Source organism: Geotrypetes seraphini, chromosome 4 (assembly GCF_902459505.1).
Source record: "Geotrypetes seraphini chromosome 4, aGeoSer1.1, whole genome shotgun sequence".
In the NCBI taxonomy this organism is placed as follows: Eukaryota; Metazoa; Chordata; class Amphibia; order Gymnophiona; family Dermophiidae; genus Geotrypetes; species Geotrypetes seraphini.
The window spans coordinates 235,005,464-235,031,696 of record NC_047087.1 but is presented as its reverse complement, the minus strand read 5'-3'; the positions used below and the strand labels follow the sequence as shown (position 1 = coordinate 235,031,696).

Below are 26,233 nucleotides of genomic sequence, written 5' to 3'. Positions count from 1 at the left end.
GATATATAGTAACAAAGACACATAAATGAATGTCACACATACACATTTCCTTGAGCAGAAGTCCAGGGCTTGACTATAATAGATGGCTAGTACTAGTACAATGAGTTTCTTGGAAACAGAGCACTTAATCTGGCCTGGGATCACAAAGTACCAAATGTGTTCAGCCCATGCTCTACAGCAGCCAATTGTATATTAGCAGCTCATTATATAATAGACCCTAGTAGTCAGATGTAGGATGCACAGCATTACCTAGGAGTCTTTTTTGACAGTGCTCTTTCAGTTCACAAATTTCAGCTGTGTTTAAATCTTGCTTTTATTCACGAAGACTTATCCGCTCCATTCAGTCCTATATTGACGATACTTCATGTGCAACTTTACTGTATGCGTTAGTTACTTCTAAGTTAGACTATTGTAACATCATCTACGCAGGTCTCCCTACAGTCTCTATCAAGAAACTTCAAACTATACGTTAGATAGATTGTGAGCCCACCGGGACAGATAGGAAAAATGCTTGAGTACCTGACTGTAAAAACCGCTTAGATAACCTTGATAGGCGGTATATAAAATCCTAATAAACTTGAAACTTGAACTTGCAACACAGTTCAAACTGACTATTGACACATGCACAGCAGTTTGACCATGTTACCCTCCCTATTGAGGGAACATCTCTGGCATCCAGTGAAATATCACATTCAACACAAATTATTTACGTTGGCATTTAAGATCATGCATACAGGTCTTCTTTCCTACTTGACCTCCTTCATGATCTCATACTGACCAATTCATTCACTATGATCTGCTTCCTTACATCAATTAGTCATCCCACAGGTACATATGACTAGACTCACATGCACACGTCAATCTGCTTTTTTCACTTTAGTACCATTGCTTTGAAATTCACTTCCTTCTGACCTTTGTTCAGAAATATCATACCTTAAATTCCTTGCTTTCCTTTAATCTTTTTATGAGGGCTGAGTTTTATCCTATGTAGTTCTGTGTTAGATTGGAATAAGAATTTTTTTTTCTTTTCTATTTATGATGTATTCCCTTTCTGGATTTTACATTGCATTCTGGATGCCTAGTTGAAGGGTGGTCTATAAATCTCAAACATAAACAGAAGGCAGTCTTAACAGTAAACAGTAAGGCATGGCAGCAACTAGCTAAATATTGTATAAGAGTAATACAATGAAATATACTATAGGCTTACTACAGGATAGGAGGTAGCCCTCCTACTGACCTCACCTGGAAATTTGTGAAAGAGAGATTTAGTTAGGAGGAACCTAGCAAATGAGGGTCACCTGTTAAGCTTGTACATTTTTAGCTGAGGTTTCTCTATTTTTGTGCAGATCCTATATGTCACTGTTATTGCGCAAAATGGCATTTAACTTAGGAAAAAAGGCCCATATAAAGCTTTTTTAAAATGTTTTGTGACCTCCTTTAACAGCATCTTAACCTTTACGAAGGAGATGGTCCTCTTTCTCAGGTATTCTTTTCTTTGTTGACAGTATAAATTTTGAGGGATATTTTTGATAGGTCATCTGATTTTGGACATTTTGGGGGAGAAAAAACATTCAAAGATCCAGTAGAGACAATGACCATTTTCAAAACAGCAAAATGTCTAACTTTTATTTTTGACCATGACCATTTCTAGGCATTTTTGTGCTCAGTGTGTCTACCTTTTTTGACCATTTTTTGACCATTTAATTGATGGAGAAAAGGGATGTATGCAAATTTGATTGAGATGATCTTAATGATCTTGAGGGGGGTATAAAAAATTAAGTATTGAGAGAGGTATAATGGTGTGATGGAAATATGAATTTTTCCTGCTTTATAAAATACTACAAAACGAACTGACCCCAAAATATCCACAAAGAAGAAAATCCAGAGAAAACCAAAAAAAACAAAACAAAACTCTGTGGAGTGACGATGTTCCTAAATGGACTTTATTTGAAAGTGTCAAAGTTCCAAAGGTACACTGAAATCATCCACATAAAATAATTCCATCCACATAAAAATAAATCATCCACATAAGAGCCTTAAAGGACCTAGTCCGCTAGGGATACAGGACCCAACACGGTCCGCGTTTCGACAAAAAGTCTTCTTCAGGGGTCCCTGGGGTGTCCTATAAAGGTGAGTACGTGGGAAACAATTGTGTGGTGAGCCGGAAGTGAGACACTGCTTGCATTTGCAATGGGCTTTGAAAGCACTGACATTTTGCCTGCTCAACAGCAAGTATAAATGTCAGTGCTCACTTTATGTATTTACATGTATATTTTATGACAATGTTCAGTACAAACTCTGCCTCTGAGAACACCTATTTATTTATTTAGTTGATTTTTTTTTTAGCCCAGCCTAGAACTACTGTGCAAATGTGCATTTATTTGCACTGAGTGTACTTTTAGCTTGACTTACCCCCTCTTTTCCTAAGGTGCGCTAACCGATTAGCGTTCGCAAACTGATTTAGCGTCTTCTAATTGATTTAGCACACACTAAATGCTCACACGCCCATAGAATATAATGGACGTGTTAGCATGCAACGCGTGCGCTAAATCAGTTGGTGCGCGCAAATCGGTCTTTTCCACATAAACGTCAGTGTTTTACAATGGTAATGACATTGCTGTTGTTGCTGTTACTTTTTTCACTGTTTCACTGATATTTGTCGTACTGGATTATATATTCCCTGGGCCTCAGATTTTTGCCTCCATTCCACTTTGCAGCTTATTCATAATATGTGTATACCTTGCCATATACCATATATGCCTGAATATAAGCTGATTAGTATAAAGCTTCACAGACCCATGACAGAATATCCACTTCTATAATGGTATTGCCATGGGATATCAGACTGCCCCTGGAACATTCTAATTCCTCGGGGGATCAATTACTCATGCGTCCCAATCTGGTATACCTATTTTTAAGTGTCTTCAAATGTCTTTTTTATACTTTTTCTTTTGTTTTATACTTTTTTTATTGTCCGTATAATTTAAATAATTTATCCATATCAGTGCATCTCATTTCATTTCATAATTTAAATTAATAACTTAGCTTTTCAGTTTATGAATCATGTCCCCTTTTACCAATGCGTTTCACTCATTCTTTTTCAAGGCTGGGGAACTGAAAAGACAAAAAACAAAACATACCTAAATATCTAAATAATAATAGCTAAAACATATCATCCCTATCCTTTCTGCTTCAGAAAACCTAAACACAGAAGAGATCTCTTACCTACTATTACTATTCATCTCCTTTGCATTCCTAAGTGGTTTACATAATACAAAGCCAAAAATAGAATAAGAACAGAGGGGTTTTACTAACACAGTTAAAATATAAAACAAACCATGAAGGAAACTTTGCATGATACAAGAGGGAGACGAGTAGGTTTACAATGTTAAAAATAAAAAAAGATGGGGGAGGAAAAGACAAATGGACATTAGGCATAACCAAAATCAAGCTCAAGGTCTAAATCTCATATGTGTCTTTGAAAAGAAAGGCATTAAGGTTAGATCTGAATTTAGCAGTGTTGGTTCCTTGACTCATGTTAGATGGGGGTGAGTTCCACAATGTAGGGGCTACCACCGAGAAGGAACTGACTGTTGAATAGAAGGAATTGCAAGAAGATATTGATGAGATGATCGAAGCGCTCTAGGAGTTGCATATGGAATTAACAGTCTATCAATGAATGTGGGTAGGTGCATAGTTTTTACCTTAAAAGTGAGAAGTAATTTGAACATAATCCAGTGGGATATAGGCAACCAGTGTGCTTTTTTTAAGAGAGGGGTGACGTGATCATATTTTTTTTTGTATTAAAGATAAGTTTTATTGCCGTGTTCTGGATTATCTGAAGTCTTCTGAGTTCTTTTTGTGTAATTCCCTGGTAGAGAGAATTACAATAATCCAAATGAGAAATGAACAGTGAGAATATTAAGGGATTAAGAGTCCAGAAGTGATGAAAGGGAGCGAATCATCTTAAGTTTAAAGAAACATTTCCAAACTACTGAGCTGATTTATGTGTTAAAGGATACTTTATCATCAAGAACTACCCCTAAATGTTTGATTGTGGATTCAAATTGAATTGGTGTTGACATGATGCAGATTGAAGCTACTAGGGTTTCATTCTCCATAGTGAGGAATAATAGGGCTTTGGATTTACTGATATTCAGGGACAGTAAGGGCCAAATTCTGTAACTGGCACCTAATGTTAGGCACCTATTTTGGAGGCACTCACCTAGATAAGCAACTATCTAAATTGAATAACAAGCTCAATTAAGCTTTTTAATCAGAAATAATTGAAAATTAGGTGCTTATCAAGAAAGAGTGATTCTGTAACAAGGCACCTCTAAAAATTTAGGCAGCCTTCAAAAAAAAATAGGCGCTATACATGTTAGGCGTGGGCGTGGCTTTGTGTTAAGTGCCTTGTTACAGAATCGCTGTTCTTAAGCATGCTTAAGCACTTGGATGGCCGCCTAACTTTTAGTTGTGCCTAGAGCTTATCTATTTATTGGGCGCCTCCAAAATAGTTGCCGCTTAGTGTGATTCACTAAACAGCACCCAATTTTACTTGAATCGCGCTGAACAGTGCCTATTATGCGCCTAAATTTTGGGTGCTTCTTATAGAATTTGCCTCTAAGTTCTTAGAAAGCCAGTTACTGACTAAATTCAATTTTTGATTAATATCCTGAATCTCCAACATGTTTTGGATAGGGTGAAACAGTTGGATATCGTCAGCATAAGCAAAGAGAATAAAGCCGACAGATTGCAAATTGTCAAGAGTGAAGCAAGAAAAAGGTTCAACATTGGGGACAGAATGGAGCCTTGAGGAACACCAAAGTTCTACGAGTATGATTCTGATGAAGAATTTGGAAGACTGACCTGCTATTGCCTTTCAGAAAAATAGGACTTGAACCATTCAAGGGCAGTCCCAGAAATGCCTAATGATTTGAATCTATGCAATAGAATTGAGTGGCAATTGTATCAAGCGCTGCTAAGTCCAGTGATACTAGAAGGACTGATTTCCTGTGATCAAGGAAGTTCCTGATAATAGTTGCAAGATCTAAAAGTGAGAACTCGGTGGAGTGATGAGGTCTAAAGCCAGTTTGGTTGGGATGTAAAGCGTTTGCTCAAAAAAGGAAGTCAATTGGTTGAATACTATCTTTTTGGTTAACTTGGCCAGAAAAAGAATGTTGGCAATCAGATGATAGTTGGAGCAGTCTTCGGGACTAGCAGAGGACTGTTTCAAAATGGGTCTAATGTGAGCCATCGTCCAGAGTCTTGGCATAGAGCCTGTGGAGAGGCTATTTCAGATCAAACTTTGGATAAAAGGACCAAAGATAGAAAAGTACCTTTTTTATTAGGAATGGTGGCAGAATATCCAAGAAACAACTATTCAATTGAAGGGTCAAAATTTTGAATTAGTACCAAATTTGAAAATATTGGGAATAATTTTGGATCATAGTTTAACTTTTAGGAAGCATACGGATTTTTTAAAATATTTATTCAATTTATAGATATACAGTAACAATATCTATATAAAAAAAAAAAGAAGAGAGATTACATATAGTTAAACAGGAAAATAAAATAAAGTATAATTCCTAGAAATTAAACAATCTCTCTAAAAGTAAGTCAACAATTTGGGAGAAGCAATGCACATACCATCATGGGATCTGATAGTTCATCAAAGTAATATAAAAATTAACCATATCAATAGTGCAGTGTTCATCTTCTAAATTATTAAGGACTAAGTCCGTGTGGAGGCACTGGGAGGGGTTACTCCTTTTCCCTCAAGGAAAAACGTAACTGGGAAGGATCAAAAAAATATATAAGAATGTTGATCCAAAAGGATCAAACATTTACAAGGGTATCTAAGTTGAAATTTAACACCCAAAGACAGTATGGATTGTCTCAATTGCAGGAACTCTTTCCTTCTAGTCTGGGTTATCTTTGAAACATCTGGAAACATATAAATCTTTGAATCTATAAAGGTCACCTCTTTAAACCTAAAAAAAAGCCTAAGAAGTGCCGTTTTATCTTGATGGAAAACAAAAGTCACTAGAAGTGTAGAATATGAGATGGCTTCATCCACTGAGGTTTCCAATATTCTTGTTAAGTCCATTGTACTTGTCGAATCAGGTAATGCCTCTGGTTGTGAAGCCTTCTTAGATGTTGGAAGGAAATATATCTTATGTAAAGGTGGAAGTCCAGACTCAGGGTATTTAAACACTTCCTTTAAAAATGTATTAAATAAATCTCTTGGAGACATTGCCAGTACCTTAGGAAAGTTAAGAATTCTTAAATTAAGCATTTTAGTATAATTTTCCATATTTTCAACTTTCCTTACTAGCAATAGCCTATCCTGCATTAAGGTAACTTGAGATTTTTGTATCCCTTGAACCTGTTGGTCCAAGGAGTCCACTCTTACCCCCTGTGTCTTCATTCCTTCCTGTAGTTCTTCAATCTTTTTTCCATAATCCTTGACTAGGGGTAGAGTTCCTGTAGAGAACTGGTACAAGGAGTCTAAAGCTTTCCAGATAGACTCCAACGTGAATTCTGCTGGCCTTTCCAGTGGGGGAATAGGTGGAATCTGTCCTCCCTCTGAGATTGGCTTGTCTGCCCTCTCCTCAATCTCTTCAGCTGCCAGGTGTACATCCAGGGACACCGGTAAGCCCTCCAGCTCAAGAAGGGAAGTAGTTTCCTGTCCCTTCTGAGCCGCCGTAGTTCCCCTTTCTCATGGCTGCTGGGGAGGGACAGGTCCTGCTGGGCTGAGTGATACCTCGCTCTCGAGTGCCAAGACCAACTCGGCATAGCCAGTTTGCCCCAGGGCGAAGACGTTAGGAAGCCGTCTATCGTCCCCCGTTGTCGCGGGGAGAGTTCGAGTTGCCGGGCTGTGGCAGCCGCTCTCCCCCTCTTTTTCGGCATGGGGAAATCTTCATTCGAAGGTAAGAATAATTTCAGCAGGAGGACAGAAAGTCGGCATCCTCACTGCACCGCGGCCATCTTGCTTCTCCGCATACAGATTTACTAATAAAAAAAAGTTATGCACTATTATGGAAGTTGAGAACAATTAAGAAGTATTTTGATATGGAGTCCTTCCGGTTGTTGGTCCAATCTACTATACTGTCTACCTTGGACTATTGTAATATTGTTTATTTGGGGTTACCAAAAAAGATTTTATTAAGACTCTGTGTAGTTCAGAATACTGCAGTTCCCCTGATCTTTGGTCTCAGAAAATATGATCATGATTTTTTTGTTAAATTGCACTGGCTGCTTTTTGAGGCCAGGGTGCTTTTCAAGTTTGGGTGTATCTGTTCTAAGGCTCTTTTTGGTTTATTACCCTCTTATCTGGTAGCTTATCTGAAATTTTTCATTTCCAAAAAATGTACCAGAAATTCAGATATGTTCATCTTCCCTACCCCTAGGACCTGTCGTTATAAGACTTTTTTTTGACAGGGCATTGGAATATAAGGCGGGGATGATGAACTCATGGATGAGCCCGTTGATCGCTCAAGCCTTTTCTTACCTTAGCAAACTATTGAAAACTCATTTATTTGATAAATAATAATGCTGATTCTTATTCACATTTCAAAATGGGGGTTTTATCAGGCTATGTATTTTTATTGATTCTTATTTGATGCTGTTTTTAACTGATGCTATTTTTAATGCTCTGTGTGTTTTGGAAATTGTATTTTTTAACTGAAATGTTCCGGTTTTCTGTTGTGAACTGCCCAGAACTGTTGGTAGAGTGGTATATAAGAAAATAAATTATTATTATTATCAGAAGAGTTACCTGACATATTTAGAGTTTGAAGAGTTGTTTGTATTTCTGTCAAGGATGGAACGCTAAAGTTAGCGAAGGAGCTGAAAGGAATGTAATTTGACCTCACTAGCGAGCTATCAAGACGTGGTGGATTTGTAGGGATCAAAGAGTTTCGAACGGAGGCTATTTTACGAATAAAATGATTTTCAGGTCTTAGGCTGGAGGAGCTAAAACAATCAGTGTTTTGTCATTGCTACCTTTAGAAGTGAGGGGTTTCACAATTGCGTAGAGTGCGGATGGGTTATTTATGTTGTAGTAAGCTTTTTTCCCTTCCTTAGATGCTTTTTATAAGACTATTCTTTGTTTCTCTAAAGGTTCAGTGTTGAAGGAGAACGACGACAAAGCCAATACCTTTCAAGAGAATGATTTATTCTATGAGTGTATGCAATTTAGATTTGAATTAGCTACTATCATTTCAGTTCTGGAGGACATATCTTGCTAAAGATGTCAAAACTGACATCTTGAAGTAATCCAGAGGAAGGCAACAAAAATGATATCTGGATTGTGCTGTGCATCTTATGAGAAGAGGCTTGAATATCCGAATATATATACCCTAGAGGAAAGAAGGGATAAAGGAGATATGATACAAGCATTATTTATTTATTTATTTAATCTAAAATTTTCTATTTCGCTTAACCACCTAAGCAGATTACAAATTACATACAAAGTAGTAGGAGGGACCTTAGGCACTTGGGCCAGTCAGGCCCTAGGATCCTGTGGGTTGGGCAGGGGAGGGGCGAGTCTGCCTTATTTGGACAGAGATGGGCCTGCTTGCCGGACGGTGTGAAGACCTGTCTGGCCAACTTGGAGGTAAGCCTGAGGGGGGGGTTCCAGGGTGGGGGTTTTGTGGGGGGGGGGGTCCGGAAGGAGGGGTTGGGCACCCTCCTGCCGGAGATCTTTGAGTGGGGCCATTGGGGGGTCCGGCAGGAGGGGTTGGGCACCCTCCTGCCAGCGATCTTCAGGGGGGCCATGAGGGGGTACGGCAGGAAGGGTTGGGTAGCCTCCTGCTGGCGATCTTTGGGGGAGCGGGTTCTGTCTGTAGGAGGGGTTGGGAACTCTCCTGCCACAATCATCAGGGGTGGGGCCTACTGGCAGGAAGGGTTGAGCACCTTCCTGCTGGCGATCGTGGGTTTTGTTAGCAGGAGGGATTGGGCACCCTCCTGCCGCGAACGTCGGGGGAGTTGAGTTGTTCCAAATGTCTTTTAAGCTTGTTTTTGGTTTTTTATTTAAATATTCAGATATTAATTTGTACCACTTGGTGCCCTGATGCCCTTGGAAATCTGTCTGGAAACATAGGCCCGGCAAGCTATACAGATTTTTTAAAATTTCGCCAATCAGGGAACCCTTTCTGAATGGCCTGTTTCATCTGCAACCATTTAAAAGCTTGAGACTTTGAGATGCCAAATGATTGTTGCAGTTGTAATAAATTTAACATTTTCCCATTTGAGATCACATCATATAAAGTACGTATACCTGCCTGCAGCCAATGTTTCCAGAGGATCTTAGATTCGCCAATTTGATTCTTGGAGTACAAGCATAAGGATTGACAAGTGGATTGTTTTATTGGAATAGATGTTAATTTATTACTGAATTTTAATGTGTTCCAAGTGGAAAAAAGAACACTATTGTCCTTATATATTCTGGGCAGCTTGATACTCAAAATGTGGCTCAAACGTAATGGGGACATAAGATGACTCTCTAAGATCAACCAATCCGGCAGATTCTCCATGAGTTCAGGAAGAATCCAATACATGCCCTGACGCAAAATTGGAAAATTTACCCCCTCCCCCACCGATTGTGATTTTTGTAAAGATACTAAAGCTATTCTAGCAGTTTTACCCATCCTAACAAATTTTGTAAGGATCCCATTGAATTTTTTATAAAAGGAATTTCTTAAAATATATACATTTTTTTTTTATTTTAAAGAAAGCACACTTGCGTTCTCCTCAGTTACTCCAGGGCAGCATAATTTGTATAAGGGTTTTTTTTAATAGTATTTTTTTGTGTGGGGGAGGGACTTTAATATAGCTTTAGAATTCTATAGGTTTTTCTGTTGAACTTTTAAGAGGCATAATCTATATACATAGAAACACTAACTACAAAATTACTAATAAATACCCCAATAGTACCAGATCTTTGGCAGCCCGCTGAATGTGTGTTACAGTATTTATTTAAGATCAAAAATAGCTGAAGGTCAAGCATATATTAAGATTGTCACCACTTCTGTCAAATCCTACTCCACTGAACTATTTTTAACTTCTCGCTATAGATGGGACGCAGTGAGATCAAACACAAGTATGAGAGGAACTTTTAAATACAGAAAAACGCAGACAAGAGCAGACAGGAGTTAAATATTCTGTTCCTACTCACCCTACGGGTAAGATTTTGAAGGTGAATTTTAAAACTTCTTGGTTGCTTCTGTTTAGTAATAAAATGTATCTTGCTTGTTTGTGTGTGGGTGTGTTTTAGAGAATGTGATCCAGCTGGCATCAGATCTGGTGTAACTTGGCTTTTGTTTCTTAGCCACATGGAACTAGTAAACCACAGTGATTTATGTTGATATCATTTAAGGAACTTTTGGGAGTACATGGACAGTGCTGCCTTCTGCTGGCAATGCTAAGATTAGCACCCTTTCATTTCCATTCTAAATTTAACATAATCAAAACGTATCCTCCCTTTTACTAAGCCACAGTAGAGGTTTCTACCGCGGCCCAGGGTGCTAAATGCTCCAATGCTGCTCCGACACTCAGAGGAATTCTATGAGGGCCTTAAGTAGCTTGGATTTGTTATAAACCGTTCTGAGCTCCCCTGGGAGAACAGTATAGAAAAATTGAATAAATAAATAAATATATAAATAAAATAAATAAATAAGACCACCCACTGGACACACCAAAGTAAAACTATAATTTACTGAGTAATCTATACAGCATTAACATGAAAAGTATTTGTCATTTCAACTGTACATTTGCAGCCCAATTTAGTATAGTTATCTGGGTCATAAAAGGGACAACTAAATTGCTGTGTATTTTTATAAAAGTTTTACTGAACAAGGAAGCCTTTTGTAAAATACATATTGAAGGTATAAAGTCATTTTTGCACTTATGTGGTAAATGGACTCTTATAACAACCAAAAAGGCTCAAAGAGTACCAAAAAAAAGTAGAAAATATATGTTTATAAAAATAGCTAAATAAACTCTACTCAGACCATTACAAAGCTAATTTAAGAACCTCAGTGGTACCACTCCAGCAGCTTAAAAAGTCATTGCCACCTATGCTTTATGTATCAGATACTTATCAGTTCACCAATCATAAAGATATCTAATTTTATTATTTTTACTAGTCTTTAAGCCCGTTATATTAACGAGTGCTAGAATAGATGTGTCTGTCTTTCTTTCTGTCTCTGTCTCTCCTTGGCCGCTTTCTGTCTGTCTGTCTTTCTTTCTGTCTCTGTCTCTCCTTGGCTGCTTTCTGTCTGTCTGTCTTTCTGTCTCTCTCTCTCCTTGGCCGTTGTCTGTCTTTCTTTTTTCTGTCTCTCTCTCTCTCCTTGGCCACTTTCTTTCAGTCTATATTTCTTTTTGTCTCTCTCTCTCCTTGGCTGCTTTCTGTCTCTTTCTTTCTGTCTCTCTGGCATTCTTTCTGTCTGTGTCTCTCCCTGACCCCCCTGTCTGTCTGTCTTTCTTTATTTCTCTCTCTCTCTCTCCTTGGCCACTGTCTGTCTTTTTTTCTTTGTCTCTCTCTCTTTGGCCGCTGTCTGTCTGTCTGTCTCTCTGGCCCCCCTGTCTGTTTGGTGTTCTTTCTGTCTGTGTCTCTACCTGGCCCCTTGTCTGTCTGTCTTTCTTTCTTTCTGTCTCTCTCCCTGGTCCCCTGCCTGCCTATCTCTCTCTGTTGCGCCATGCCTGCCTGTCTCTCCGTGGCCCCCTTCTGTCTCCCCCCCCCTGAGCAATCCAAGATTGCTGCCTGCCCCCCAGCATATCCCTCCCCGCAAAGCAGTCCCTTTCTCTCTCCCCTCCACTTCCCTGTGCAGCAGTATCAGCCGTATGCCTCGCAGCACCCGCACCCTGTCCGCTTCGCCAAGCCGAAGGACACCCTCCTGCCATTGCTTTCGGCACTGCTCAACCTACCGCACGTGCCACAAGCCACCACACGCCGCACGCATGCTGCACACGATGCAAATCAAACATGGCCACAGAAGCACACAGCACGGCTGCAGCGATCAAAGCCTCCTAAGTTCGCATACATGCTTAGGCGATTATGACTTTTTGAAAGACCAGAATGGTACTGCTAAGATTCTTAAACTAGCTTTATCATGATCTGAGTAGAATCTATTTAGTTATTTTTGTACTCTCATACCAAATGGCATAAAAGTATGTACTATTTTTTATTTCATGCTTATTATACCTCTATAACTATTAGTATGCTAGTCTACACAAATACTTGCAAATTAGAGGCACTGACATTATTCTCCTAATTCTAGAAGGCTGCACACCCAAATTGCAACAAGTGTACAAATATGTGCACAGAAGTTATAGAATAAGGTAAATTGCATGTATAATTTACATAATAATGAGCTGATAATTGGTTTTAATGAGCAATAATAGACTATAATTGGTCTTAATTGGTGCATAATTGTCCTTAGTTGCTATTCTATAAGTTGCATGCTCAAATTCCAGAGCCTCTTCAGGATGTAAATGTGAAAAAAACTGAGAAATAACAATCATTACTTTACAAATTAGCAAATAATAATGAAACAAAAATGGAAAATAAGATAATACCATTTTGTTAGACTAATACATTTTTCAGTTAGCTTTCAGAGGCTAAAACCTCCTTCCACAGGTCAATAAAGTATACTGCCTTTATGGTATCCTGTCCTGACTTGAGGAAGGGAGTTTTGGTCTTTGAAAGTTAGTCAAAAATATATTAAAATTAGTCCAATAAAATTGTCACTTTATTTCCATTTTCTATTTATAAACTTTAATCAACACAGCTGCAATACTACTTTATCTTAAAGCAAATAAAGAAAGAAATAAATATTTTTTTTTCTACCTTCTCTAGTTTCTGTTTTCCTCATGTTCTCATCAGTCTCTTCCTTCCATCCACTGTCTGCCGTCTCTCTGCCCTTTCCATATGGCATCTGCCTCTTTATATGCCCCATCTAGAAACTGTCTGCCTCCCCCTTCCATCTCTCTTCTCCCCCCCAATTGGTCTGGCATCCATCTTCTCCCTTCCCACATGGTCTGGCATATCTTTCTGCTTCCCTTCCATCTCTCCCTGCCCCCCTTCTTCTCAAATCTGGTATCTCTGTCTCCTTCTCCCAGATATGGTATCTCTGCCTTCTTCCCCCACCTTCCATGATCTGGCATCTCTCTCCTCTCATCTCCTTCCCTCCCCTCACCTCCCCCCAATAGTCTGGCATCTTTCTCTTTCTTCTTTACCTTTTCTTATCTTCCCTGATCTTTCTCAGTTTATTTTCTGCCTCTGTCTAGATTAAATTCTTACTATTTAGTCCTCAGTTTACCTCTTTTCACTGTGTCTACCTACAGCGTGACACTTCTTTCCTTCATTCCCATAGAATATAACGGGTGCCTTAGCGTTTAGTGTGCGCTAATCTTTAGCATGTGCTAAATCAATTAGCACGCACTAAATTGGTTAGCGCGCCTTAGTAAAAGGACCCCATAATTTTCTTAATTGGCTTAATTGGTGCTGATAATTAAAAGCACCATTAAAAAAACTATTTAGCTGGTAGGTGCCTACCTCTGTAGGCATCTACACTGAAGTTTCAAGTTTATTGTATTTGATATACCGCCTAAGTACTTAAGCGGTTTACATAAAATGAAAACATTTGTACAAACTTCTAAGATATTAACATAATCAAAAATCAAAAGTGAGACAAATAAAAAGGACCTACTAAATAGAAAAGATGGATACATAAGGAAGAACGGTAGGAGGATACATCATTTAAATTTTGGGAGGGGGAAAGACAAACCAAAAGGGTAGGAAAGGAACTAGAAGGGGCAGAGGGTGCAGCGAGAGGCCTGCTGACAGAGATAAACATGGGCTGAAAAACATACTTTAAATAATGAATGTGTCTTGGAAAAGAAAAGTTTTTAGGCCTGATTTGAATTTAGACGGACAGTGTTCTTGTCTCAGCAAGTAGGTGTGGTTAGAGATGGATTTGGGGTGGATTTTAGGCATTGTTTGACTAAGGCACCTATCTTAGGTGCACTTATTTAGGTCAGGAAAACCCCTACTGGTTATAAAATAGGTGTCAATAAGTGCTTAGCTCTAATATTTTTACTGGCTGTGTGCTCACTTACTCTAACCTCTTCTCCCCTATCCAGCATGTGCCCTTTATTATTTATTTCTTCCTTCCATCCAGTACATGCCCTCTTTCTCTACTCTCTTCCATCCAGTATCTGCCCCCTCTCTTTCTCCACTTCCATTCAGCATTTGCTCCATGCTCTTTCTCCTCCACACTTCCGTCCACCTTCTGCTCCCCTCTCTCTTCCCTCCCCACTAACATCCAATGTCTGCCCTATTCTCTCTCTCCATCCACCCCCACTTCCAACAGCATGTTTCCCCTCTCTCTCTCCCTCCACCCCAATTCCATTCAATATCCTGCTTCTTTTCTCTCTCTCTCTCTCTCTCTCTTCTCTCTCCCCCTCCACCATACTTTCATCAGCCCTTTCTTTCTCCCATCACCCCAATTCCACCCGATATTCTGCCCCCATTCTCTCTCTCACTCCAATCCACTTCCCTCTCCCTCCAGCACCCTTCCAAACAGCAGCCTGCCCTTCACCTCCCCACCACTGCTGCTACTTTCTTGAACCAAAAAGCAGCAATGATAGTAAACTTAAATGCAGTCATTGCGGGACCATCATGCACCCTCCCATGGCTGACAGCTCTGCTCTGGAAAAAGGTGATGTCGAAGAGGGGTGAACCATCAGTTGTGGAGGGTGCCTGATGGTCTCACAATGGCTGCATATAAGTTTACTACCACTGCTGCTAGTTTGGGAAAGGAGCAGCTGTAGCAGAGAAGGGTAGGAGGTGTCGGTGTAGGAGAAGGGTAGCAGCTGCACTTCATTAGTGCTTGCACCTGAGGTGGACCACACCCCTTGGTACACCACTGGTATGCAGTGAGGTCTGCAGTTTGTCTTTATATATAGTGGGTCCTCAAACCCAATTGGTTGGGGTTTGTTGGCCATAAATTTGAAATTTGGTGGGAAATATGTGAAAATAAATTGCAGACCTCACAGCACGCTCTGAAGAAAGCCACAGCATGATGGCTTAAACATCGGTTCTACCTGATCAAACATGGTGAGTCCTGGAAAACTGCAACCTGAATAACTGCCTATAGTCAGTCTTTGAGGTGACATAAGTGCTCATGCCTAAAGTTAGGTGTTCTAATGAAGACTTATTCTAGTATTCTATAATAGCATTAGTGCACATAACAGCTTACAGGGGAATTCTATATATGGACACCAAATGTTAAGTGCTACTTCTGTGCTGAGTTTTCAGCATGGAAAATCATTGTCACAGATTAAAAGGCACCAAAATGGGGCAGAAATGGTAGATCTATGTGAAAATACACGTATGCGCCTATTTATACAATAGCATCTACTGTAAGTGTTTCCATGCAATCTTTAAAAGGGGATGTGGTTATATGAGGGGCATGAATGGGTCAGGGGCATTCCTTTAAAATGTGTGCAGTGTTCTGCCTCCAACTTGCATGCCATTATTTAGACTTGGTTTCAGTTGGTATAACTCCTTGTGCCCAAAGTTGAGCATCGATCTCGGTACTACACAGCAATTCCAGAATGCCCAATATAGAATGCCATTCAGTGCCCTTTACTTAATTCAGCTCTTTGCATGCATCACCTAGGAAATTTTGGCAATCTTTTGAGAACTAACCTCAGTTCATGCAAAAACCTGCTACTGCTTAATGCATATACACAAACATTTTATAAAATATGTGCATAAATTATGACTACCCACAGCCTACTCTGAGTATTCCTTTTGCAAAAGTACATACTAGCTTGCACCACACATTCTTGTAGGAATTGTTTAATTTTATAAAAGTCCATTTGCACATATTAACAGCATTTTACAGAATACTGTTGAAATGCAAATGAATTTCCAGCTCATCTGCATTCATAGATACATTTTTGCAAGAAATCTTTCAAGTCTTGCTATGACTAAAATCTGTGGATATTTCAATTTGTGGGAACATGTGCAAAATCTTTTCTAAATGTAACTCCTTTGTACAGTAGATACAGAAAGTTTTAAATTATCTTATGGCTCCATGTGTTAAAACTTCTAAGCTCCTCCCCAAGAGGGCTTCATATCCCTGATAATCTAGGGGTGCAGGGGTAGGCAATTCTGATCCTCGAGAGTCAAAGGCAGGTCAGGTTTTCAGGATGTCCATCTTATATAATAAAACCCTAGCCGCGCATGCGCACTCCTACTTGCAAGTTCCATTTTCCCTGATCTGTGAGATGTAGGTCTGTGGCCGCAGGAGTGCGCATGCGCGAGTCCCCAGCACCTACCTACACTCGCGGGACTGGCCGCCAGTGCTGGACTCCCTGCTTTCCACACGATCGGAAAGGCTCACTTACTCCCTTGCTGCCCCCCTTCCCTTCCCATGATCCAACCGGCTCACTTAGTCCCTTCCCGCCCCCCTCCTTTCCCGCGATCCGACCAGCTCACTTAGTCCTTTCCCGCCCCCCTTCCCTTCTCGCGGTCCCGACTACAAACCTGCAACTTCAGCAGCGTCTGCAGCACTCTACACACGCTGCTTCGGGGCCTTCTACTGCCCTGATTTACTCTGGCACATCCCTGATGACATCATCAGAGATGCGGCAGAGCAAATCAGGGCAGTAGAAGGCCCCGAAGCAGCATGTGTAGAGCCGGCCAGACCGTGGGAAGGGAAAAGGGGGGTAGGGGAAACGCTGCTGCTGCACAGGGAAATAGTGTGGGGGGAGGGAATGCTGCTGTGGCTGCTGCACAGGGAAGTGGGGGGAGAGAAATGCTGCTGCATAGGAGGCAGAGAGAGAGACAGACAGACAGATAGAAAGAAAGACAGACAGTGGGAGGAAGGGAGACTGAAAGAAAAGAAGAAAGACACAGGGGCAGGGAGAGGCAAAGAAAGACAGACAGACAAAGGGGGCCAGGGAGAGAGACAGAAAGAAAGAAAGACAGTGGGAGGGAGAGAGAGACAGAAATAAGGGCTAAAATACTAGTAATGAATATATATGAAATGGATTTGCATGCACTGCCTCCTTGAGATGCAAATCTATCTCATGCATATTTATTGTGGATATCCTGAAAACCTGACCTGCCTGTGGCTCTCGAGGACTGGAATCGCCTACCCCTGATCTAGTGGATCCAACATGGAGCTTGAATGTAAAAAAAAAAACTCTCAAAGAAGCCCACCCCTTTTTAAGTACTGCCTAATTTCCACAACTAAAGGTCAGGGTCACCCTCTTGGCTCCCTAAGCACCCTGACTCATCTTAAGGGTCTAGGGGACAGTGAGAACAGGAGCAGTCCCTATTTGCTCCTGCCTTGGCAGTACCTTCTTGAAAAATGGCACAACCTGACCCCCAAATGATAAAACCATAATAGTTTACAATCTAAACAGGCAAAATAGACAAACAGAATGCCATGGATACAGTTAAGGGGAACAGTTAATCAGCGGGCTGGGTTGGAGGGCAGAAGAGTAGGGTTAAGGATTGAAAGCTATATCAAAAAGGTGGATTTTCAGTTTGCTTTTAAACAAAGGAAGGGAAGGGGCTGGACAGACAAACTTGGGTAATTTATTCTATGCATAGGGCACTAGATGAAAGGAACGAAGTGGAGGAGAAGGGTAACGCTAAGAGTCACTTATCTGAGGAACGGAGTTCTCTGGGAGGTGTATAAGGAGAGAGAAGCGAGGAGAGATATTGAGGGGCAGCAGAATGAACACACTTGACGGTCAGCAATAAGATCTTGAACTGTATGCAATGGCAGATAGGGAGCTAGTGAAGTGACTTAAGGAGAGGGGTGACATGAGCGAAGCGAGGTTGGTAGAAGATGAGTCACGCGGCAGAGTTTTGCACAAATTGCAAGGGGGAGAGGCGACACTGAGGGATACCAGTTAGGAGTAGATTGCAGTAATCAATGCAAGCTTGGACAAGGGTCCGGGTAGTGTGTGCTCAGAGAAGAAGGGGTGAATTTTGGTGAATGCTTCTATCCCCAATATCAATTCAAGTCCTGAAATAAGTAGGGGGGTCACAGGGGTAGGGAGCTGAGATGCCCTTGGAATAACTGGTGCAGCCTACAGTGGTAGGAATTCTACTAGAAGGCAGTTTTAACTTTTAAGCTTGAAGTTACTGCTGGAGAGGTTTTGTGGTCCCTTTAAAACTTTGTGCCATCACCAGATAAAAGGACTATTTTTGTGTATGGTAGGTGACCGCTGGAAAAATATGCCACAGAGGTATAATTATTTTTTCTAGCATAAAATGTCCCATAAATCCCTTTTATTGTGTTCATTTGTATTCTTTTATACAAACATGAACTAATTTGCATGAATTTGCATCACAGGAAATCGGATTTCTATGATTAGCAGGTATTAAAACGGTGTAATTTAACAATACCCTAGCCATATTACAATAAAACATACAGTATACCATGTTTTGTATCATGTCATATCCTGATATTTATTAAATTATACACTTTATTTTTCTTCATTGATCTTACAGAGAGAAAATTCCAATTTTTGATTCCATAAGTTGAATGAATACTGAATATTCAAAAGGAAGGCCATAAAGCAAAATTTCCAAAGCAATATAATTAATAAAAGATCTATCCGCAGAAGGCAATATTTGAAAAGGAAATTTACCATCTACAAAGAGGGAATGCAGAAACATAAAAAGCAAGTAGATGGACTGAGTGATTCTTCTAGTATTGGGAGTATTATGGATGATACAGACCAGGAAGTTAGCAGCCTTACAGACCGGGCCTTTAGAAGTCTGTGCATTGCAGAGGAAGACAACATCAACCAAGTAATTTCACAATCACCAGACGTGCATCTACAATTCTCAAGAAAACGTAATGAGGGATCATTAAAGTATGCCTTCCACTATAGTCATATCTTTAACAAGCAGTCTCTACAAACCAAAGAACATATAAAAAGTGTGTCAGCATTCAAGCAGTTACCCAGATTTGCTCATGAAGAAAAGGATGATTCTAGGTTCAGTACATCAGATATACTTGCATTGCCTGCACCTGACCCAAGGAACAAAAAGCAAAGATCCAAAGTATCCTCACTAATAAAGACATTTGATAATATTGAAAATGAGCATCCCTGGAGTTCACCCTCAGTGACAAGAAAACTGTGCATGCCAAAGAGTTCTCAGAAATTAAAATTGATCTCAGAAAAAGAATATGATCCTTGGGAGACCACCACAGTAATGGGCATGCCTAAAGAGCTTTCTGAATTTTCACATGCATGTCAGGAAAACTATTGGTTGAATGACAAATATAATAAGCAGAGAAGAAAACTGAAAAAAGAAGTCTGTCATGCTCAGGACAGTTTTATTAATGCAGCACTAACAGCTTCCCATATACCTGGATCAAATGTATATAACTTCCCTCAAAAGACCAGAAAACAGAGAACTGAAGGAGATAAAGAACTGAGAAATCAAAGCAATTTTCTTCATAGTGAAAACAGTGCTTTCAAATCATGGAGTGATCACAGCAGAAAAATGATTGGAAAAGAAGAATATTCTGACTCTGCGACCACAAAAGAATGTATCCATTGGTATGAAGATTCATCGCCATTAAATGTAATTTCTCAGCCTGTGCACAAAACATTATTTAATAAAAGTGCCATGGGCGCAAGCCAAGAGAAGGAAGCCTTTATGAAAGTAGGTTCATCAAAGTCACCAACTACCAAGTCACTGGTGTTCTTAAAGCCAGAAAAGGAAGCAACTAGGAAAACTGGCCCTCCATTAGCCTTACACAGCAAAACAGTTAATAGTGTAAAACAGATGAAAGAGGTTGTCATGGATGTTAGTTCTTCACCACCACCACCACCACCACCACCACCATCATCTAAAAAAAAGCCAACAGTCTCCTGTCAAGACAATGCACTTAAGGATATAAATTATCCACATTCTGCACCATCTAACAAACATACAATCATACCAATGGTAACAAATATTGAAAATGAAATCCTTATGGATGTAGATCCTTTTCTATCTCCATCATTATATGCTAAAAAGACTACGGTCTTAAATCAGGAACAGGATAGTTCATTAAATAAAAATTATTCACCTTCATTATTAACTACCAAAAAAGTGATAGTTCAAAACCAAGGAATGGATGTCCCTATGGGTCTGAGCTCATTTTCATCAATATCACATAGCAAAAAGAATATTGTTCCACACCTTGAAAAAGAAGTCTTTATGGATGTCAGTTCTCCAATATCTTCAGAATTAAGTTCTAATATGACAACAAATGTGGGTCAAGGAAAAGATGTTTTAATGAATGAAATGTCTTCTCTTTCATCTTCTTTTAATAAAAAAGCTTTAATCAAAAACCAGGAAAAGGATGACCATGTGGGCAAAAGTTTTTCATGGCTCTCATCACAGGGCAAAAAGATTATTGCCAAAAATCAAGAAAAGAAAGGTCTTACAAATGCAGATTATTCAGTATTGACATCTCCTGTTGTTAAAAGGACAGCGGTTGGCCACCGGGAACATGAAGACAATATGGGTCTAGGGTTTTCATCATTAACAAAAAATGCAGCCAAAAACAGCAACATGATTTCAAACCTGAAAACTGATATAGATATGGCTGGGGGGTCAGAATCAGCAGCAGCAGCACCACCATCTACCAAAAAATTATTGGCAAGTAAACAAGACAATAAAGCCATTGTATCTGAAGTTACATCATCTTCCGAAATCGGTGAAGTTCACTGCATGAGAAAGCCTTTCAGTTCAGAATCCAGAGATGAACTAGGAAACAACTCTGCACCTTGGAGAAAACCTAAGGTCATCAAAACACTTGAAACATTGCAAGAGATTTCAAATCAAAATCCTAAGGAGGAAGATATATCTATGTCTAAACAGTATACAGTTACAAATCAAGAAAATATGCAGACTAACTGGACTGACTCGGACAGCCTTTCCTTTAATATTACACAACTTTTGACACCAGTTATACAAAGAAAACATGAAAAGGACTCATTAGAAGATCAAACTGTCCTGATAACACCACCATTAGCTGAAATGACATCAATGAAGGAGCAAGAGTGTCAGGATATTCCTGACTATAAAACACGTGACAATTACAAGTCCAAAGCACCAAGTTTACTGTTCAATCTCAAGGATGTTCGAAAACGTGTTAAAAGTACTTACAGCACTTCTCCATTGTTAAAAAATATGGAAGAAAAAAATAAATTCACTGACAATGTACAAGACAATATGAAATCAAATGTTACTACACTTAATTTGCAAGAAAAAAGTAATAGACAGGATGGAATAAAATCAATACCAACCCACTTACATGCTATGCAGAATTTAAATTCCCAGGAAGATGGAAATAGGAATGGCAAAATTGAAATGAACAGACAAGTGACAGATAATTATCTCACTTTAAGTTCACCACAAACTACAGAGGACAACTCGTTTTATCACAGTGGAGATCATTTACAAGAGTACCCAACAACGCAAGAAACATTTGAAGACGTGGAATTCAATAAAAATGTTCTCTTTGGCCAGCAGACCAAGCACCAGAATTTAAGAAAATGGGTAGATTATCCCTCCTTGAAACTTTATAAGAAAGAGAATAGAGAATCCAGTGAAGAACAGCACATAAAAAGAAGTCAAGAAAGTAATCAGCTACAAGTTTCAGATATTCAGGATTATACAATAATGGAAAATAGTGAGCAGCAAAACCAAAATCACAATATAAATGCCCCATCTTTAAGTCATCTTCCGCAAATAGAAGATATTCATTTTGATGAAAAGCAAATTGCATTACTTGTGAGTAATGATAACATTGATAGGGGATGTGGATACTCTTCAAAACAACCTTATCTTAATTTAGCTGACAAAATATACCTGGAGCAGGAAGAGCAGAAATATTTTATAGAGAGACATATGGGTGGTGAAAGTGAAAAGCATGTGGATACTGGTCAAGAAATCAAGGAGAATTGTAAGAATTTAGATAAAGATGAACTGCAGTACTACGCTTTAAGCAACGTTAGTACCAAAATAGAGGATAAGAATCAGATAAAGGTATCACAGAACGAAAGCCAAGAATGTTCAAAAGATAGCTTAATGAGAGAATTAGCTGACAAACAAGAGGACGACTGCCTGAATTCTTCATCAGAAAAAAGCCTAATGAAAAGTTCCAGTTTGGAAGTGCCACAAAGAACAAGTTCAGCTTCTTATAAACCAAATATGTTTACTGTTAAAGATATCACATTTAAGTCATCTCCTGTAATAAAGGCAGTAAAGTTACCTTTGCTTAGGAGTATGTCAGAAGATTCAATAATATGTGGTCGAAAGAAAATAGAAAGTCATTTTGAAGACAGCACAGAGAATGAAGCGTCTATTTTCAGAGAGCTCCAGTATATTAATGATCATGAGGGAGAGCCCCCTCTAGTGCTTAATGTAAAATCACAGAAAGCAAAGCAAATGACAGCTCATAAAAACACTCAGAGATTGAAATCTGCATCAAAAAATTCCAAACCCGTAATCAGAACTCCCTTTTTAGAGGACACTTTGAATTTTTCATTACAAAATGTAAAGGAAGATTTAGATGAATCAAGAGAAAAGCACAGTTTATTGGAATCACCTAAAACACACAATGAGGAAAGACAGAGTAAAATCAGAAACAAAAATAAACCTGATTTAATCAAAACAAAATGCAATTCTGTTGACGAAACTACATTTTTAGAAGACAGCTTGCATTGCACTGCTATAAATTCTAATTCTGAAGATAAGGAACTACACGGTAGACATCCTACATTGATGAATCAAAGGTTGATTCTAAAAAACAAAATTAATGATGAAATCACAAGTTCTCCACCAAGTTCAGCTTTAGAGGATCCAATATATTCCCCAGTGACAAGTAAAACATCTGATGGTATTCATTTTACTGATGCAAATTCATTTTCTGATGATATTGCATGTTCCACAGTAATCAGTCCAATGTCAGAAAGTATCTCATACTCGATTGTACCCAATCCTGTGTTGGAAAAAATCCTAAGTTCTACTATAATTAGTCCAATGTCAGAAAACATATTGTGCTCTAGCCCAATATCAAACACCATCCCAAGCTCTGAACCAACAGCAGAGACAATGTCATATTCTCTCACAACCAGATCAGCATCAGAGAACACCAATGCCCTTGACAGAACATCGGCAACAGCAATACCTGAGCACATTGTAAAATACCCTGGGCAAAACGTGGCATCAAAAACTAAAGGACAATCAATTCCAGTCCAGAAAACAATGCCAAATGACAGAGAATGTGACAAAGTTGAACATGAACACTCACAACGTATTGGCAACACAGGGAAAATGTTGGGCAAACCCCCAACTGTGCCACCTAAGTCAGAAAAAGCACTGCGACGGGCAAAGAGACTAAACAACAAAAGAAGAAAGACAGAGGCACTGCAGAGAAAATATACAGAAAAAATAGATGCAAATTCAGTTCTGATGATGCCATCACCCCCTCCCTCACTTTCAATGAGTTCTTCACCATCTCTAGTACATCTTCATTCTTTTACTCCTACGGACCCAAATATTTTTAGATATGCCGATACCCAGACAACAGCTCCGTCACCTTCTTTTCCCATGACACAACGGAAACTTCTTCAAGATCCTGATTCTGGACAATACTTTATGGTAGACATACCAGTTCAAGTTCATCTCAAGACCTTTTATGATCCAGAGACTGGCAAGTACATTCAGATGTCAATACCTTCATCAGGTGACAACTTGTCTCAGGCATCTTTTTTAGAGGTCTTAAACAATCCATATGCGGTGTGTCCCAGTTTAATTCCTTTACCTGTGACCTCTTTAACAACTGCGCGACCATCATCCCAGCTCTCAGCACCCGCTACATTGATGCTACAGCACCATAAAGAAGAATCGAGAGGAAACTGGAACCATGACCATACTTACAGTGAATATGCAGAAAACCAACCCTATATTGAGCCAGTGTGTGAGTCACACAGTCAGCACATAAAAGGAACTCCATACAATCTTGAGAAAGACTTCACAGGCTCTAGAAGTTTAGACATCATCTCGACCAATGATTTGGATGACTTTGCAACAGATGGGGTCTCTTGAAAATGAAGACGGACATAAAACTATTTTAATTAATTTTATATACTAGGGAAACCCCATTTGTGCAGAAATTGGGATAACTGTAATGACAATTAATCACTACTTTTTGCTACTGAAAATAAAGCCCAGAAAAGATAAAACTGACCATATTTTGGACTTTTTACCCATTGGGTAACAACTTTAGGTCCTTATCTTCTGTTTGGCCCCTTATCTGTGAAATTCCATTTATCTATAGTGAAATTAAGACCTACGAAACTTTTAACTAATATCATTTTTGGACATCTAATCCATTTATTAACTTTCATTTGATACCTAATAATAGTCTGAGAATAAACAAGGAGATGGAGACTGCTCTTATTATGAAAGATTATGCTTATTTCTTATGGATAAAGAAAGGGATTTTTTTTTTTTTTTAAACAAGGGACATTTGAAAACTGTACCAACATAAATAATCAATTCCACAATTTTTAAATTCTTTCTGCCATATTGAGTGTGCAGCTATGGTCCTTGCTCTTCGATTGGACACAGTGTGATGTCACCTGGGGAAAGGGCTACTTCAGTGATTCTGTTTACCAATAAGAGGAAGAGAGTATAAGAAACTACAGGGCATTAAGGAGCTCCATGACAAGGGAGGCTTGTTTCGGTATTAAGGGACATTTTTGCATCATCTCTGTAAAATTTCTGAGCATTGTAAATTGTTGAACATCTCCAGCTAATCTGATTTTTATCATGCTTTAAAAATTGACTTAGGTAGAAAAAAATTTCAAAGGTATTTCTGAGTAAACAGTGCAAAATAAGGTATTTTTTTTTTAAATGTCCCAATATGTGAGTAAACTTAGATCCATACAGCCTCTATGTGCATAAGTTTACTTGCATTAAAAAGAGGCATTGATAGTACAGAATTACCAAAGTATTAGGGTTACTAAGGGCTCCTTTTACTAAGCTGCGATAGCGTTTTTAGCACACGCAGGATTTTAGCGCACGCTAAACTCACACTACACGGCTAGAACTAACGCCAGCTCAATGCTGACATTAAGGTCTAGCGTGCACAGCAATTTAGCATGTGTTAAAGCTCTAACGCGGCTTAGTAAAAGGAACCCTAAGATGCCATAGAATATACAGTACACACATATGCATGTAATTTAACCTGGAAAATTTGTGTCAAAGAGTAGGTATAAATACTGCATAGAAATTAATTGGAGTAATTATTTGAGTAGAAGTACATGCATACTTTAATTTTAAAAATTCCTTAGTACATGCATAGGGGAACATACTGTATGTATTTACTATTTAACATCTGCAGTTCTAAAATTACCTCCATAGCGTATCTCAGGAGTAGTTTGGCTTCATCCCACAGAAATGTAATCTTATGCAGAATTTTTCTGCTCCCATCTATCTTTCACAGAACAACAATTATAGAAGCCAATGTAGCAAATGATTAAAATTTTTGTTGAAATGATCAGGCATTGCAAGACATTTTTCTTCTTATGTCATCACATGTAAATACGAAATATGTCTGCGTGAAATTGTGGACTTTCTTAGAGAAAATCATAGCCACACCTCTCCGCATGATTTCTCAGCTCATTAGCATGATAGCAAATATTTTGAAAGGGGCTCTCAAAGGAAAACTAGCTCATGCAAACCACTGCATGCTATTTTTTTTTCCTTTCGAAATTCAATAATGCACATATTTGATGTTGAAATTCAATATTGCACATATTTGATGTTGAAATTCAATATTGCACATATTTGATGTACTGATCTTACAGTTAAGGTGAAAGAAAATCTATGATGCTGGAAAAGAGGAGGGAAGAATTTGTAGAAAAAAATGAGGGATAGTAACATCCATCCTTTTTTTCAAATGTTTTTAAAGCTTCATAATCAAGACATTTAGGGCTCCTTTTATCAAGGTGCGCTACGGGGGTTAGCGCGTCAGACATTTCATCACACGCTAACCCCCGCGGCAGCCTAAAATCCTAATGCCTTGTCAATGGAGGCATTAAGTACTAGCGCGGCAGGCGGTTTAATGCGCGGTATTCTGTGTGTTAAACCGCTACCCTGCTAAAAGTTTGGTGCCTGTATGGA

The 26,233-nt window shown here is 39.1% G+C and overlaps 1 protein-coding gene across 8 annotated transcripts in view; it reads left to right on the top strand.

Moving 5' to 3' along the window:
• C4H10orf71 (chromosome 4 C10orf71 homolog) overlaps positions 1-25,607 on the top strand; it is an 86,528-nt gene extending 60,921 nt beyond the window's left edge. For 3 of the 8 annotated variants that reach the window (XM_033942300.1, XM_033942293.1, XM_033942295.1), the window contains 3 exons: positions 10,080-10,187; positions 12,285-12,345; positions 18,545-25,607. In XM_033942300.1, coding sequence (XP_033798191.1) covers positions 18,701-24,151 — 5,451 coding nt within the window. In that variant the 5' untranslated portion in view covers positions 10,080-10,187; positions 12,285-12,345; positions 18,545-18,700 and the 3' untranslated portion in view covers positions 24,152-25,607. Of the gene's footprint in view, positions 1-10,079; positions 10,202-12,284; positions 12,346-18,544 lie in introns of all 8 variants that reach the window. The other 5 variants (XM_033942298.1, XM_033942297.1, XM_033942296.1 and 2 more) reach the window with 5 other exon arrangements.
• The last annotated feature ends 626 nt before the right edge of the window (positions 25,608-26,233 follow it).